Source organism: Mustela lutreola, chromosome 4 (assembly GCF_030435805.1).
Source record: "Mustela lutreola isolate mMusLut2 chromosome 4, mMusLut2.pri, whole genome shotgun sequence".
In the NCBI taxonomy this organism is placed as follows: Eukaryota; Metazoa; Chordata; class Mammalia; order Carnivora; family Mustelidae; genus Mustela; species Mustela lutreola.
Window position 1 is genome coordinate 143,014,867 of NC_081293.1, and position 17,044 is coordinate 143,031,910.

General features: G+C 34.0%; 1 protein-coding gene across 2 annotated transcripts in view; it reads right to left on the minus strand.

Annotated features, from left to right (window-relative positions):
- Positions 1-1,193: 1,193 nt before the first annotated feature.
- Positions 1,194-17,044, minus strand: part of AGMO (alkylglycerol monooxygenase) — a 358,966-nt gene continuing 343,115 nt past the window's right edge. For both annotated transcript variants that reach the window (XM_059171270.1, XM_059171268.1), the window contains one exon: positions 1,194-2,521. In XM_059171270.1, the coding sequence (XP_059027253.1) occupies positions 2,450-2,521 (72 nt within the window). In that variant the 3' untranslated portion in view covers positions 1,194-2,449. The remainder of the gene's footprint in view (positions 2,522-17,044) is intronic.

Sequence of the window (17,044 nt, forward strand, 5' to 3'; positions counted from 1 at the left end):
TAAAATATGACTACTCAGAATTTTTTATGCTATAAATTTAGCAATTTTAAGCCAGCAGAGGGCTCCCTGCTTTGACTTGGTTCTATAGATGTCAAGTCCAGCACAAATGGTTGGTAAGGAACCAAAGTAAGGCTTAATGTTTGTTATGGGCTTAAGTATTTGCTCTGTGTTAAATTAAGAAGTTTAAAAAGATGAATGAAGCAAAGCCAAGTCTCTCCTTCTGACGTTTGAGATATAATGTGTTGTTTCATCGTGCAAAATTTGGTCTTCCTCTGCTTCACCAGTTTGAAAACCAAATGTGTTTCGATTTTGTATCATGAGTCCACATAGACACCTGCTGTCTGATTCTTCTCACAGTTTTACATTTCTCTTTGTTCAGAGCACAAATAACACACTTTATCAACTCACTCATTCATTCATTCATTAAAGATGAGATTGACTAGCCGATCATATCTTAAACCTGGAGATGAATAGAGGCAAAGCTCAATGAAGAACAGCATTGTTTTCATGCTTATAATTGTGATTACAGTAGTCCCCCCTGCCTTTATCATTTCAAGACTCCCAGTGGATGCCCGAAACCACAAATGAGTACCAAGCCCTATACATACTATGCTTTTTCTTATACACACAAGCCCATGCTAAAGTTGAATTTATAAACTAGGCAGAGTAATAGATTAACAATAACAACTAATAATAAGTAGAACAATGTTAGCAATATAGTGTGATAAAAGTTGTGTGAACGTTGTCTCTTCAAATATCTGATTATACCGTACTTACCCTTCTCCTTGTGATGATGTGAGCAGATGAAATGCCTAGCTGATGAGATGAAGAGAGGCAAATGGCAAGGCACTGTGATGCAGTGTTTGGCTACTTCTGACCTTCTGATGGTACATCAGAAGGGGGAACATCTGTTTCCAGACCACAGTTGAGTGTAGGTAACTGAAACCATGGAAAATGAAACTCTGGATAAGGGTGGCCTGTTGTACTTAAACTGTGCCTTTAAACCTAAGAACTATTGCAAGAAGGGAAGAAAAATATTCCTACAATTTTCAACCCCTCCCGCCATTTTGAAGTGTATCCTACTTCTTATTGGATACATTTTGAAGTGTATCCTACTTCATTCAGTTCCTACCTAATAAAATACTCAGCAGATTTTTACAATCCCAATGAATAATGTCCACACAACACTTGGACAAATTTATTTAGGTTTATTAACATTATTGTGACAATTTAAAATACAGGTATCTCCCAGTTTTTGAAATTATGGATTAATTAAGACACCTCAGTTTTATGAAAGACCTAAATATTACTGGCCTTATAAGGCCTAACCCTAACCAATAAGAACAAGAAGGGATTTTTTGCTTCTGCGAAAAAAGGTGAAAAACAAAAATAGCATTCAGTGTTTGTTTTGCAATGAGCAGTTCTAGAGGTCACACACATCTCAGGCAGTGAGAGGAGCCAGGTCAAGCTCCTTCCTAGGGAACTACACTCAGCATCTTAGCCCCAAGCTGCCATAACTGCGAACGGTGTCTCCGAGCATCTCTGCTTTATTCCCATTTATATTCTTCACCCATTAGCAAGATGAGTTTTAAGGTACCAGAAAAACTTTGAGACTGCTCAAAATCTTTCTATATAAATTTGTAGTAATTACTTCTTCACCTTAGACCATTTTGGCTTAGGAAAGATTTCATAAGAAGTCTCTATTTCAGGTAACAGGGGAAACCTGTACTGTGGAATTGCAGGTTTCTGAAATTACAGGTTTCTGAAAGATCTGAAGAAAGTGAAAGTTTCTTCCAGGTAGTGAAAACTGGTACGATTGTAGGTCTTTCGTAATGCATAAAAGTGCAGCCTAACACAAGCTTTGAAAAGCAGGGGATAACTGTACTGTGTGCTCTTCAAATTGCCAAGACAAATAGGTCAGACATATCGGACATAGGTATTAACTGTTGAATACACATATTTTGACAAATCCTATTCATTTTCATTTCAGTCATGTCTTTTTCAGAATGTAGCTCCTTAGGTTATATGGTTTTCAAAGGTAAATATAGACTTACGCAGACAACTTATGTAACACATTTTTATGAGAACAAATATTTATCTAAGCACAATTTTAACATACAGAAGCTGTCAAAAATGCAAATTAAATCTTCATTCTTTTTACATTTTTTCCCTTCCTTTTCTTATACACTTTGGCTTAGACACCACCAGTAAATACAACATTATTGTATTTGAAATTACTTTTTTTCAACCCTAGCAATAAAAGAAAGTAACTGCAGCTGACTTTAATTTTAATAGAAAGCAACAGATATGAAAAGCAAGCATAAGTAAATAAGCATAATTACCTTTCATTAAAGAAATGGTTCATATAATCATTATATGATTATATGAGGCAATCACAATATACTGTGGTTGTGGGCAACTGATTAAAACAAAAGAATTGAATACAAACTTATTTCCAAGGGCCGGAGGCAAGTTTCATGCTTCTAACTCCCCAGAAAGCAATGCAGACGGGAAAAAAAATCTGAAGAAATAAAATACAAAGAGGAAAAACAATTAAAATGGAATCAATACTTTTGCTCAACTGAGTTAAAAATATCTTTGTGGGGGAAAAAGAACATAAACATTTTAGACAGTTAAATTAATCAAATTGAATTTAGCAATTGTTCACTGACAATTTAGCCAACATAATTTAAAAAGCATCACATTGGAGACAGCAGTGGGAGTAAAAAGTTTTGGTGTTGTTGCTTTTATTTTTTATACTCCCAAATCTGGGACATTTCTAGGGATGGGACCATGAAAGTTAGATACGGAATGAGACAGAACTTTCTTGTGGCATCTGGGCATACTGGATGTAGAATGTACTGTATGAAATGATCTCACTGTTTATACAGTTTAAAAAGCATTTGGAAAAGGAGAAATAAAAACATTAGAAAGAATCATTCCTCTCTGGGGCAATGTGATCTAACATGTTATGAACTTTACCCAACATGAAGTAAAGGTTAAACACCACTGCTGACTTATCTTCTCAGTCTGTTGATCTTATGAGATATAAAAAAAGTACTAAAAAATTCTCTTTTGAATTGATGACATAGGTAAGTCATAATAAGCAGCCAGCAGACTTCATTGAGTTTACTTTTTTGCTTTCAAGTAACATCACATATTCACAATAAGTCATCCCAAATTAACCAGATAAAACTCTTGATTTCTGATGATCCTAGCAAGAATGATCATTCAATCATTCTCATATGAATTCATAGTTGTAGAAATTTTTATCATGCATAATCTAAACACCATAATGCCATTATACATATATCTTCTCTTGAGGTAAAATCCAAGCATTAGTCATGATCTTTATGCCTCAGAGCCCTTCTAAGCCAAACCATTCCTTTACTCTTACCTATGCACTAAAATTTAACTCTAAAATTGTTTTTACGATTTCCATTTTAAGTATTACTGGTATGATGATGGAAAAGAGTAATGCCCACACAAATGGGGTTATCAAGATAGCTGTGCAAGTGTTTCTCCATATGTTTTTTAATTGTGCAAACCTTTCCCAACTACTAAAATATGATCAGGTCTTCACCCCAGGAAGATCACCATTCCTGAAAAATCCACAAAAATATACAAAGGAGTATATTTAAGTAATTAGATGGAGGCTTGAGGAACATTTTTGGGTGATGGGCTGGGGAGAAGCCATGGGCATTAGCTGAGGCCAGCCATCAGTATAAAGAAAATAGCATAGGGGCATCCGGTAACTCAGTCATTAAGCATCTGCCTTTGGCTCAGGTCATGATTCCAGGGTTCTGGGATCGAGCCCAGCATCCACTCCCTGCTCAGCAGGGGAGTCTGCTTCTCTCTCTCCCACTACCCCCGATTGTGTTCCCTCTCTCTCTGTCAAATAAATAAATAGACTCTTTAAGAAAAAAGAAAGAAAATAGCGTGAACTGTGTTTTTTTAAAAAGATATTTATTTATTTATTTATTTATCAGAGAGAGAGAGAGAGAGAGAGAGAGCACGCGCGCAAGCACATGCACAAGCGGGGAAAGCAGTAGGCAGAGAGAGAAGCAGGATCCCTGCTGAGCAAGGAGCCCAATGCAGGACTTGATCCCAGGATTCTGGGATCATGACCTGATCCGAAGGCAGATGCTCAACTAACTGAGCCATGCAGCCATCCTTGAACTGTGACTATTTTGCTATGAAAGCCTGAATATGAAAACAAAACACCATCACCACCACCACCACCTCCCTAAACACTGATATTTCATTTTCACTGGTGGGTTGTTCAGTTTTATATGAATCTTATGGTTCTTTCTAAAAATCCATTATCCTTCACATTAGCCAGTCTGCAGTTTTCTTCAAATACATTCATTCGTTTCAGCCTATAATATGCACAATATTAAAAAAATATCAAAAATAAAATGTACAGTTATATTGAAGCAGAAGTCAAGAATAATATTAACATTATGGAGTTGCCTCAGAAATCAAATACAATATATTTAAAGGCTGGTTTTGATTTTGTTTCTTTTGACTGTAATTCAAGAAAAATGACCTCATGGGATTTCTCATGATGGTGCCAAGGAAAATAATACCAAGGTGGGGAGTATTTATGGAGGCCCTTCGTGTGGTGAATTGCATTACTTTATGAAGATGGGTAATGTTGACAGAGGACTAGCTGCAAAGACAACTTTCAGCAGAGATGATAAATGCATATTATCAGTATAAGTAGTCCCATTCATATCCTTAATATTCATTGAGCAACTAACTGATACCTTGTGTTGTGCAAGGTAGAGGAACCTGAAATATATTTGGCAACTGAAATTTTTATTAATTTTGAATTTAGTGTTTAGGGTCACAAGGATTCCTAAGTGAAGGCTAGGGAGAATGAAACCACTGAATTATTTGTAAAATTTTGCTAGGGTCTCACGATTCTCCTCTTCCCTACTCCCTACCCACTAGACTACCCATTCTTTCATCTGGGATCCCAGATATAGTAAGAACTTCTGATTTAACAAGAGAAAGAAAAAAAAAATCACAGTTCAGTTCATGCCTTTGTTGTTAATCCACAACTTCACAATTAAATCTTTCTGCTTTTGAAACTATAATTCAAGTCCTATTTCCTTAAGGATCCATCCCTAACTAAGACACGTTGCCTTTTCTGGTGATCTAAAATGCATTTAGCTTCTTACAGAAAAAGATGCAATGTTGGACAGTTTGTAGTTTTATTTTATTTCTCTGTTTTGTTTGCCTGTTTGTCCCTATATATTATCTCTTTAAAAAGATGGAATGAAAAACTGAGGAAGCACAGGAGTCCAGTTTAGGTTCAATGTAAATGCGCAGTGAGACCCTTGCTTAAACTAACCATTGTCCTAGGTGCCTTATTGGATTATAATGTTTAATGCTTATTACAAACCTTGATAGATTGGGCCCAATTTATTCATGTGGTGATGGGAACTTAGAATTTATGGGGTTTACCAAGAAATCACAAAACTACTAGGTATCAGAGCTGGGATATGTTTTTTTTTGTGTTTGTTTACATAGCATCTCCCAGAAAACCTAACTGCACATCCTAGGGAATCAGTTCAGTGAATATGTAGATCAGTAGGGAATCATTTCCTTTTTTTTTTATAACCCACTGTCCTTGCCTAATGATTTTTTTGAGTCAGTAACTTCTAGGTGTCTGACACTTTTCACAATCAACATTTTAATAAACTAGAGTTTTTATATATAATGAAATCCAGAATGACATAAAATCATAAAAATTAATACAATGAATATGTCCTTCTCAAAATATGTACAACCCTAAAATACTTATTCGATTCCATTAGAAAATAGTTAAGTAGGAAAAAATAGATTTGTTCTTATAGTTTGAATGTATATGTGTTATATATATATAATATATAATATGTATAATATTGTTATATATATAATGTATAATATGTATAGTATATATAATATATAATATGTATATATATATATATAATATGTATTATATATATATACTAGACCTAAATGTATAGTCACATAAAATTTTAAGCAAGAAAATTATTTAATTATTTAATGTGGACTCAATAAAACCAGTTGATTATTAATTGCAGTCATTCCATTTTAGATTTTTCTTTTGTCTGAAACTTCTCTTGGTTTTTGTATCAACTTATTCATTTTGGTTCACCATAATTGATTAGATTAAATGCATCATTTGAAAAAGATTTTTCATTAACATATTTCCCAACCAAGTATTTGTTCAAGGAAGACAGACGAAATACTACTTGGGCCAGTGTAAGAATAAATGGCAATGAAAGCAGATTTTTTTTTCCCCAATATTCTTCTCTAATCAGAGATACAATGTTTCTGGATATGTACAAACTCAATGAACACTTATTTTATCCTAGGTCTGGGCAAGTCCCAAGATTTTAACAGCTGGATTCAAAATATGAAACAGAGGAAGTTCACTCTTAGTGTCAAGCTCTGCTTGAGCTAACACATCATTAGTGGCCCTTGTCTTCAGGCTATTTCCTTGACTTCCCAGGCCCCTAGACTCTGATGCCTGAACTTTGGCCTGTGCAGATGCTCTCCCCATTTCCTCCACCCCTTTCCAAAAATGTGCATCAATTGACAGGTGGCTAATCTGAGCCACTAATCCATATTAAAACACCAGTGGGAACGGATATTTTATTCTGCTGCTCTTCCCTGTTATGTCTATGTTTTAAGAGGCCTTATTACATATGGATCTACTAATAAATCAGATATCAAATCTTAAGGGAGACAGAATAGTATCAGAGGAGGTATTTATGTGCATGTGACATCTCCTCAATCTGCTGTCTCTCAAGTTACAAAGCTGGTGGATTGTTCTTACACCTATATCCATAATCTGACTCTGTTGGTTTGAATCCACCTACTTCTATGGATTAATAAATGACCTGAGGCACAAATAAAATAGCGTCTTAGGTAGTAGATAATTTCCATTAGAACTGGCTAGCAATACCCCATACATCTCAAATGATTTAACCTTCAGTATACTGGCAAACAAAATGGAAGTTTTGAATAAAGTGCATGAAAAATACCCACAGGAGAAACTAAATCTCTGAAATAGCTGAAATAGATTTTGATTCTCATACATGGATTTATTGTGACAAATACTGAAATAGAGCACACTGAGAGAGAAAGTCTCATTTGATTTTATGCTTATTCACAGGAGCAATATAATTATGTACACTAAATCACTTAAAAAAAAGGCAAGTTAGAAAAGCTAAGTCATTTTGTAAATGGTGCGTATAGTTTCTTGATAAATTCTACCTTGACAAGGAAGAAATGTGGAATACTTTAACTATAAATAGCATTTTTTGTGAAGATTTGAGACTTAGTTACTTTCAAATAATTAAAAAGAATATTACCGCCTATTTCATTGCATATATTTTCAGCCAAATTCAGACTTTTGTATAGATTTCCTAAATTCTCCTGGAATGGATATACTAATTTTTTATGCCTAACATATCATATCTTGCCTATAAAAGGAAGAGTATATATATATATATATATATATATATATATATATATTTTTTTTTTTTTTTTAGATTTTATTTATTTATCTGACAGAGAGAAACCACAAGTACACTGAGAGGCAGGCAGAGAGAGAGAGAAGGAAGCAGGCTCCCTGCTCAGCAGGGAGCCTGATGCGGGACTCGATCCCAGGACCCTGAGATCATGACCTGAGCCGAAGGCCGCGGCTCAACCCACTGAGCCACCCAGGCGCCCCAGAAGAGTATATTTTTAACCTAAAAATTATTTCTCTGACATCAGTGAGGTTTATATAATAACAGCTGATTGGCCATTTATCACAACTACACCAAAAACAACAGCAACAATTTGTTTTAAGAACAACACATTACACATACAGAAGTTTCTACCAAATTATTTGGAGAAAAACAAAACCAATTCCTTGTTAAATATACTTTTTAACATAATATTTTGATTTTTAAGGGATGACAACTGTCTGCTGTACAGATAAATAGACAAGAACTTAAAGAGAGTTCAAACCTGAATTGCTACAAAATATCTCCATTTCTTATTAATGCAAGAGACAAACACAAACAGAACTAGACTAGAAATTGGAGCCAAATGGACTGAAAGTCCTTCTGAAGTGAAAACATCCGAAAGATATTAGGTAATAATACATTTTTTCCTTAGACTTTTTCAAGGATACAGTTTAACAAATGCCAACCCAAAGGAAATGGGGAATTATGGATTTTTTCTCTAGTATATTCTATATATGACTAAAAAACTAAGGGTAATATACAGACAAATCGACAAAAGGCTTAAGACAAATAATTTCCAGGCACTGCAACAATTACTTGGAAGTCTTGTGTTCTCTCTCTGTGTTTATTTCTGTACCCTATTCAAAGCAGATACAATCACTGTTAGAGTTAATATGTGCTCCTTTCAGATTTACTACTATCAAGATGTAAATCAGGTATTATTGTTTTATGTTTATTTTTAAATATATATTGAAATTCCTAAGTGAGGGAAAACACTATAAAAGAAAGTTTATGTGAATGTCCATGATACCAAAGTCTTATTTAAAATGAATATATATTTTTCTCAATCATTACATGTGCTCTGATATTAATTTTCAAACAAGATAATATATTAAACATACCATGATCATGGTATGTTTTCTTTTAAAAGAAAATAAACATAAACATTGGAACAAAAGTTTTAAATAATTAAGCTGAATTCTGAAACCTAAAAAATTAGGTATTTCATTATTTTACTACTCAGTGGGGGCAACAGCCTCTAATAATTTGAGACAAAAAAGCACTAAGTTAATTTAAATAACAAATACAGAATCTTCATGGAACCATTTTCAGTTCCCCAGAGATGATTATCTCCTATTATGTACAATAATTTATTCACTTCTGAAAGTCTAAACAGCTCAAGAAAGTATATATCCTTTTCAACAATACCCCTATACAATGTCCTATTGTTCCTCTATACCACACTTGAGCTATCATGATAACATCTGAAAACCAAAAACATAATAAGAACGTTAGAGATCACTTAGAGGTCTTCAAGACCTACCTAGAATTCAGAGAATATCCTTGAAGACAGTTGTCATTAATTAGCTACCATGCTTGCAAACCCATCTGGTCAAAATTGTATAAACTGTAATTAGCATAAAGTGAAAATAGATGCTACATTTCTCAAAAACATCTGTGGATTTTTCATTTTTGAATTCAAAGTTATGAATAAAGTGTCTTTATAGATACAGGATTTTAAAATTGTCCAATACTAACAACAATTGTTCTGAGGGTATGACTACCCCGTAATAGAGATTTTAAAATTGCCTTTAATCTCTTACTACATTCTTGCTTTTCTTTGTGTACAATGATACATCTTCAATTTATGTTGATTTCTAAATATTTTAATATGTATAATCTAGATATCCAGGCTTCCTTCCCAGTTCTTCCCAGGTCATTTTTTCCCCCAGCTTGAAGAATCTCAAAGGGATCATCATTGTAAGAAAAGGTCAAACTTACCACAATTAAAGCATAGAGAAAAATTAAAGAAAGAACCAAAGTTAATTAGTCATGATTTATATCTATAGAATCATGGGAATATGTGCCTTGTCAAAAGTGAAGTCTGGCAGTATTTTTCTAATCATCAAAATACTCAACGTAGAAGGGTAAGATGTTTTTAAGAACTCCCTATTTTGAATTGTAGGATAAAAACCAGTATGGAGACATGGAGAGAAAGTTACAATAAGGTCAAATAATAAAGGACCAAGTATCACTGGTGAGAATGAATTTTAGGTTGAATGTTGACCACTCTGTTGGAAAAATACTTTAGGAAAGGTGTACATTATGAAAAGCATCTGTTTATAGTCATAATCTTCCTCTTGCACTTACCATGGAGCCTCCCATTCTTTACTTTTCATGGGTGTGAGAATGAAAAAAATATCAGAGCAGTGAAACATTTTAAGGATAGTTTCTTTTAGTTTTTATAAAGTTGGGAATAAAACAAGAGTAGGAAAAATATGGCACTCAATGAACATTACCTAGTTTACTTGAGACATTTTTATATATTAAAATTAGTCATGGGCAAAGCATTGTAAATAACCCGATCCCTTTTCCTAAAAACTATTACCATACTTTTTAAAAGAATAGAAGATAGTTCAGAGTTCAGTGAATTCAAAAATTCATTCATTTTTTTAACTTGCCTATTTCTGCAAATAAATTTTAGCTACAACTAAAATTTCGTTTAGTTTTCCTGAGTATGCCTAACATTGGCACACAACTGTTTGCTTCCTACCCGGTGTATTTTGAAACTGAAGATTTTTGAATAAAATGTTGCTGGACCAATCACAGTCCTTAAGTGTGTCCTAACAGAACTCACTGTAATGATGAAAAACATGATATTTAATCTAAAATTCAAAGTACTACACCTTTTTAATCCCCTTTTATTTCTGACTACTGAAATTTAAAGCATTCACATCCTAAAATCAGAACTCTGTTTTCACAAAAATTATCAAGAAAAATATTCAACCGTAGTCTGCCAAAATGCCATTTTCATGGTAAATGAGTGGTGGTTCTTGCCAAATAATCTCATCACAGCAGATTGATTTTCAGGGTATTGTACATACCGAAGGCCCACTCCTGGCATCTCTCTGGTATCAATCAAGAGCCTATGTCTTCAAAAAAAAAAAAAAAAGAAAGAAAGAAAAAAAAAAGAAAAAGCCTACATTTTTCACTTGCATAACAAGTTTTAATACTTGATGTACAAAAATCTATATCTGAAAGACCATTTGTTTACAAATGCAGAATACCACTCAACACTGCTAGTCCAGGACTTGCTGTGGGCTGTTAAAAAGAATTCTTTGTATTGTCTACTACCTAGGAAACAAAGGAAGTCTCTTAAAAATGAGTTTATTTTCAGGAAAAAAAACGCCACGTTTACAGAAATAATAGTGATGTCTGGTTTTAAAAACACGACAGTATATCTTGGAAGGATATGTTTTGAGAAGATCTTTGTATTGTTTTTACTTGTGTCAAAGGGATGATTAGAACCCCAGTAAATGGGAACCTCCCAGAGTAGGCTAAATAGAAGGCCAATAGCCCACATATGGCCTGCAGCTTGGGGGATTTCTCTCAAAGTTCTGCCAGAGATGGGACTGCCCAAACGGTTTCTCGCGTAAGTCCTAAGTCATAAACTGCATCCTACTAGGCCAGCCATGCCAGAACTGGACCCAAGGGTATACAGAGTCTTGGCTGATGGGAAACAATGACTGCTTCCTAAGGAAGCCACAGCTGCTTTCCTGAGAGACACCCCAGATGCCTGAATTTTCCCTTACTTTCCATTTTTGACTACCTGTTCTGGCAACAGTTCCAACAAAGGGGGAGGCAGGCAGCAGGCACCCAGCTGTTTTCAATAAGCCTTGGCAATGTAGGTACTGATTACATAAACATGACAAACATTCAAAGAGCATATTTTCTAGCTTTTAAGCTATAAAAAAGGTGTGAGGCTGTACCAACACCCTGTATCTCCTCTGCTCCAAATAATGATAATGCTGGTCATGATGATGACTACAATGACGACGATGATGATGATAATTAGGGCTTTAATTATGAAAGCAGAGATTATTAAAGGAAACATGATATCACGAACTGCTGGGAAAGAGCTCAAATTATACACAGCATTGGAAAGATGAGAAATTTCCACATTTCAGGGGCAAGAATATATATATTTTTTCCTTTAGGAAACAATGAGGTCAAATGTGCAATTAAATCACTTGATGTCTTATATTTCCCACAATCCAGGGGGAAAGAAAATCAGCTGTTGCATCATCTATTTGCATTATAGCACATTTTCCTTTTCATTCGCATATTTAATATACAAGTTGAACTTTGAACAACACAGGTTTGAATAGCATGCAGCCACTTAAATGCAGTCTTTCACCCTTAAACACAATACAGCACTGCAAATGCCTTTTTCTCTTCCTTATGATTTGCTTAATAGCATTGTCTTTCTCCTAGCTTCCTTTATTCTCAGAATACAGTCTATAATACATATTACATACAAAATATGTGTTAATCAACTGTTTATAGTATTGGCAAGGCTTTGGGTCAACTGTAGGCTATCAGTAGTTAAGTTTTTGAGGAGTCAAAAGTTACACATGGATTTTCAACTGTGGGGGGTGGTGGTTGGTGCTTCTAACCCTCATGTTTCAATGGTCAACTCTATGTAAAATACCCAAGAAGGTATTTAATAAATATTTATTTATTTATTAATAAAATATTTCTTAAGGTCTTCTATTTATATTAAGATCAGGTTCGGACACCTAGTCAAACTCAAACTCTGGAAAAGGAATAAGAGGATTAGGTTGTCCCAATTCAACACAAATTATTTTGCAACAGCAGGTTACTTAGCATTTCAGTATCTGTCTCTATAAAATAAGAATAAAAGCTTCCTAATTCTTTCAAGCTCATGGTAAATGTTGGCTCAATTAAAAAATTATTAAGTTCTATGAAGATATAAGATAAACTATTAAAGTGTATTATGTTTCTTGCTAAAAAGATACCATAAGCTAAAAGTTGTAACAGAGTGACAGATAAGAAGATGTGCATTAAAAGTAAAATCTGGAACATGAGAGTTTTCAACAATGCCAACTTTTCTCATGCATGGTAATAAATTTAAATAATTTGTTTTGTAATTATGGATATATAATTATTGCTGGGAAATATAATTATTTTGCAAAGTAGAGTAAGATTTTAGTAGGTAAGTACAATTATAGGTTGATAGCCATTTGAAATATTTCCATTAAGTACCTAATCCTATGAAAACACAGAATTTGATGTTCTTGATGAGTTTTTATAATGCCAGACTGCTGAAATATATTTTAGTGTCCTAAAATATTTTTTATTTTAATTCATTTTTATGATACAAAAATAAAGACTAAATGATAGTTTCTAATGATTCCCTGTCCCACTTCTAATACCAAACCATGGTTTTGATCTTTGTTACATTAAATTTCCTACTCATATCTAAAATTATATTAAAAAAATAATTGTTTTACAGAGATATTTTTCCAGGGGGATGCTGAGAAATATAATGGAAACAATCTTCCATGAAAATTCTACAATAAATACAGATAATTCTCTAGTAGTAGTATTTCTTGAAATATTCCAAGGTAAATAAGATACATATAAAGAGAGCTGAGTCAAGATAATTCTAAGTAGAGCTAAACTGATAGCATGATCTGTTTTTTTTGTTTTGTTTTGTTTGGCTAGGATGCACAATATAACAGAAAGGAAGGTTCCAGATTTAAAGGACACAATGGAGGGAGAATAGCAAGAAAAGGTCAGCAAGCAATTATTGTCCTATACATTTGCTTTGTAGACAATCAGGACAGTTGAAAAGCCTTCAAAATTTTCAATAGAGACTCAATGTAGGAAATCCATTAAAGTCACAACTGCTAACATAATAAATCTTAAAAATAAACACACATATTGTTCTGATTACTTACCATTTCTTTAGTTCTAGGTATGGCATACATAACAGAAAACAATATGTACTGACCTCAAAGGCAAACATATACACACAAAATTGCAGTGAACCAGTCCCCATTAGGTTGTATTCATTATACAAATAGATATCACACTCTTGTTTTATGCCAGACATTTCACTGCTGACAGAACTCACTGGTGATCAACACAGCCCCTGAGTTCAGAGAATTTAGGTCTACACAGATTTCTATGAAATATCTAGTAAAGGCTTTTTAATATTTATTATTTTTAATATTTAAAATATTTAAAAAATTAAAAAAGATTTATTTCATTTAGAGAGAGGGAGCATAGGGAGGGGCAGAGGGAAAGAATCCTACTTGCACTGAGTTTGGAGCCCAACATGGGGCTCAATCTCATGACCCTGAGATCATGACCTGGGCTAAAACCAAGAGTCAGACATTTCAACCAATTGAGCCATCCAGGCATCCCTTAATTTAATTTTGAAAATATATCATAGCAGTTCTTCCCCTCCATTGCATTTAGCCTTTACATTTTTCAATTATTATTTGTGTATTCTATGTCGGATTAAAAAAAGAAGTTTATTTTAAAAGGATGGGATAAGACAACTATAAACAAATTCTAGTATTTACTTCTTTCATCCCAATGTATGCTCATTCATCACTTTTGAAAATCACAATCATAGGCTAAAGAAGTATTCAAAAGCCTAAACCAGTGCCCTGGAAAAAACACTGGTTGAGAGCCTTGAAACTTGGATTCTTATCCTTTCTGTCATGAAATGGTCAAATCATTAATATTCTCTGGATGTCATTTTCTTTTTCTGTCCAATGAGATTAGAAATAGAAAATCTCTACAGTCTATTCTGTTCTATTATCTGAAAAAATAACAGAATTGGCCAACACGATGTTATAATGATAGAAAGGTCTAAGCATTGCTCCCAGAAATAATTTAATTTTTAATAAAAAGAATATACCAGAAATACTTCTTTATCTTGCCCTAATTACTAGCACAATAAGGTAACTGAAATGACAGAGAAAACGAAAAGGGAAAAGCCTTAAAGAAAATCAGCTTTCCAGAGAACAAACTGATGGTCGCCAGAAGGGAGTGAGAGAAACAGGCTTCCAGTTATGGAAGGAGTAAGTCACAAGGAGAAAAGGCACAGCATAGGGAGTAGAGTGAATGATACTCTAATAGCATTGTATGGTGACAGATGGGAGCTACACTTGTGGTGAACAGAGCACTGGTGTTGAGTCACTGTGTTGTACACCTGAAACTAATGTAATATTATGTGTTGACTATACTCAAAAAAATAAAAAAATAGCCACTCTTCAAAAAAAATTATTTTCCATACATGTGGAATATGTGTAGAGACTGGCAAAGATTGGCAGAGATGGATTCCATTTCTAGAAATCAAAATCCCTAATCTTCACCTTGGACATAAGCTGGTCTCCTGGCACCCTGCTGGCTAAAATTTAAAAAGTAAGGACATTAGATTTATCTTTGAAAAATAACTTTGTGCACATCACCAAAAATGCACAGAGAAAGCAGCAATAGTGATTCTTACAAAACTCTGCAGAGGCATATATAAAGATAAAACAAGTCATGAGCAGTTTTGGTAGTTATTGGTAAATAATAGTGGGTTTTAAGAACAAAAGAAATGTCAGAGGTAAAATACTTTGCCTGTTTTTATTTATAGTTCAAGAAATACAACCATACCTCAATAAGGCTGGTGTTGGGGGGAAAAAATACAGTTTGGCCATTAATATATTGTCCAGATCAAGTTATAAGACAAAAACTTCAGAACTGTTAGCTTTAATCTAGTCCATAATTCATTGTTGAGTATTTCTCTCTTCACTGATAGAGAAAGAAGACCGAGGGAAGATGCTTAAAAACAATTATTATATGATAAAAATTCTGGGGGAAACTTACAACCAAAATCAAATATTAAATAAGAGAAAAATTACACTCTGGTACAGTATGAGCTTTCAGAAAATTTATGTCTGCAAATGTGTTTATAATTATGTCAAAAGATCTATTTTATGGATTCTGGGGAAATGTGTTAATAATTCTCAGAAATAAGTAAGGGCAAGTGGAACCTCCCCGGTTAGCTTCTGAAGTCAGCACTTGCAACAAAAGTTGTCCAGAGTTAAAATTACCCTAGGAAATCCTTTAAATAACCCCTATAGTATAATACACATGGTTTTGTGTGTGCGAACCCATTATGGTAATTCTTTCACATACTCGCGTTTGAGAACTATTGTGCTAGACTGAGGAAATTAACAACGGAGAGTCTCTAGGTAGATGTATGATAATTGAAACCAATCTTGCCTTTTGATTAAGTGGCAAAACTTAACAGAAAAAGAAACAAAGAAAAAAAGGGATGATGAGCTCTAAATTGTTGCTGTTTATTCATAAGGTTACCTCCTTTAATTTTTCATTTTGAGTCTCTATGACTCTGGTACATGTTTTAAGTTGGATGTGTTTGTTTTTGTGAGGGTCAAACAAAATGGGGGAATGTATGTTGGAGGTCCAAATTCTGAAAGCAGCTTAAAAGTACATATGGTGTCATTGTACTTTACGTTAATATACAGGAGAATATTTAGTTTGGCCTCTCTGACATGAAGATTTTGCTTTCAAATGATGTTTTAACCGCCCTCAGCTTATTGTGTCCACTGCTATTTCTACCTACGTCTTTGACAGCAATGATCCTATCACACCTACACAGGCAGTGGTTTTACTGCAAATTTTCTAATGAATAAATCCAATATAAATTCTGTCACAACAAGTGTGATGTACCGAGACTTTCTGCTGTAAGTAAACTATATTTCAATTTCAATACTACCTTTGTTCTTGACCTAATTATGACCCTCTGTAATAACCCAGTTCACCACACAGTCTTAAGTATAGGGATACGCTTTGTTATTATGAAGCAGAAGTTACACAGAAACTTTACAAGATGGTGGGATGTGATGACTCTTGTGACCTTGAAAATTCCACCAGGATGAATACTGACTAAATTGCATTGTAATTGACTGGGCTTTTCTATGCTCTTATCAGAAGAAAGAACATACATTTAGAAATGTTATTTTTCTTTTTTCACTTTTTTCTTTTGCCGTGGTGAAGTGAGTTACAAGCTCCCATAAGACCTGAAGACTCAACACAGCTCGAGTTGTGGACCGGATTTCTCCCACATGAGTTTGGTGGCCGGGTCAGACGGAATGATATTAGTACATTTAATTTTCAAAACACACACAGTGGAACAGATGTGTTTTATAGGAACTGAAAAATGCAGTTCAGAAGTAAGGGGTCTGGGTAATGTTCTGGTACAATATGGTTAGAGATCACTGTATGAAACTAATTCCTGCTGATAATCATAACTTGTCTCTGTGAAAACTAGTTTATAATATTTGTGTATAGCACTATGGAGAATATCAAAGCTACCAAGATTTGAAACAGTGCAGCAGGAGCTCCAGAACTTTATGTAAATTAACCCCACAACATGGAACACATTAACTTGAGGGTTTCAGGAA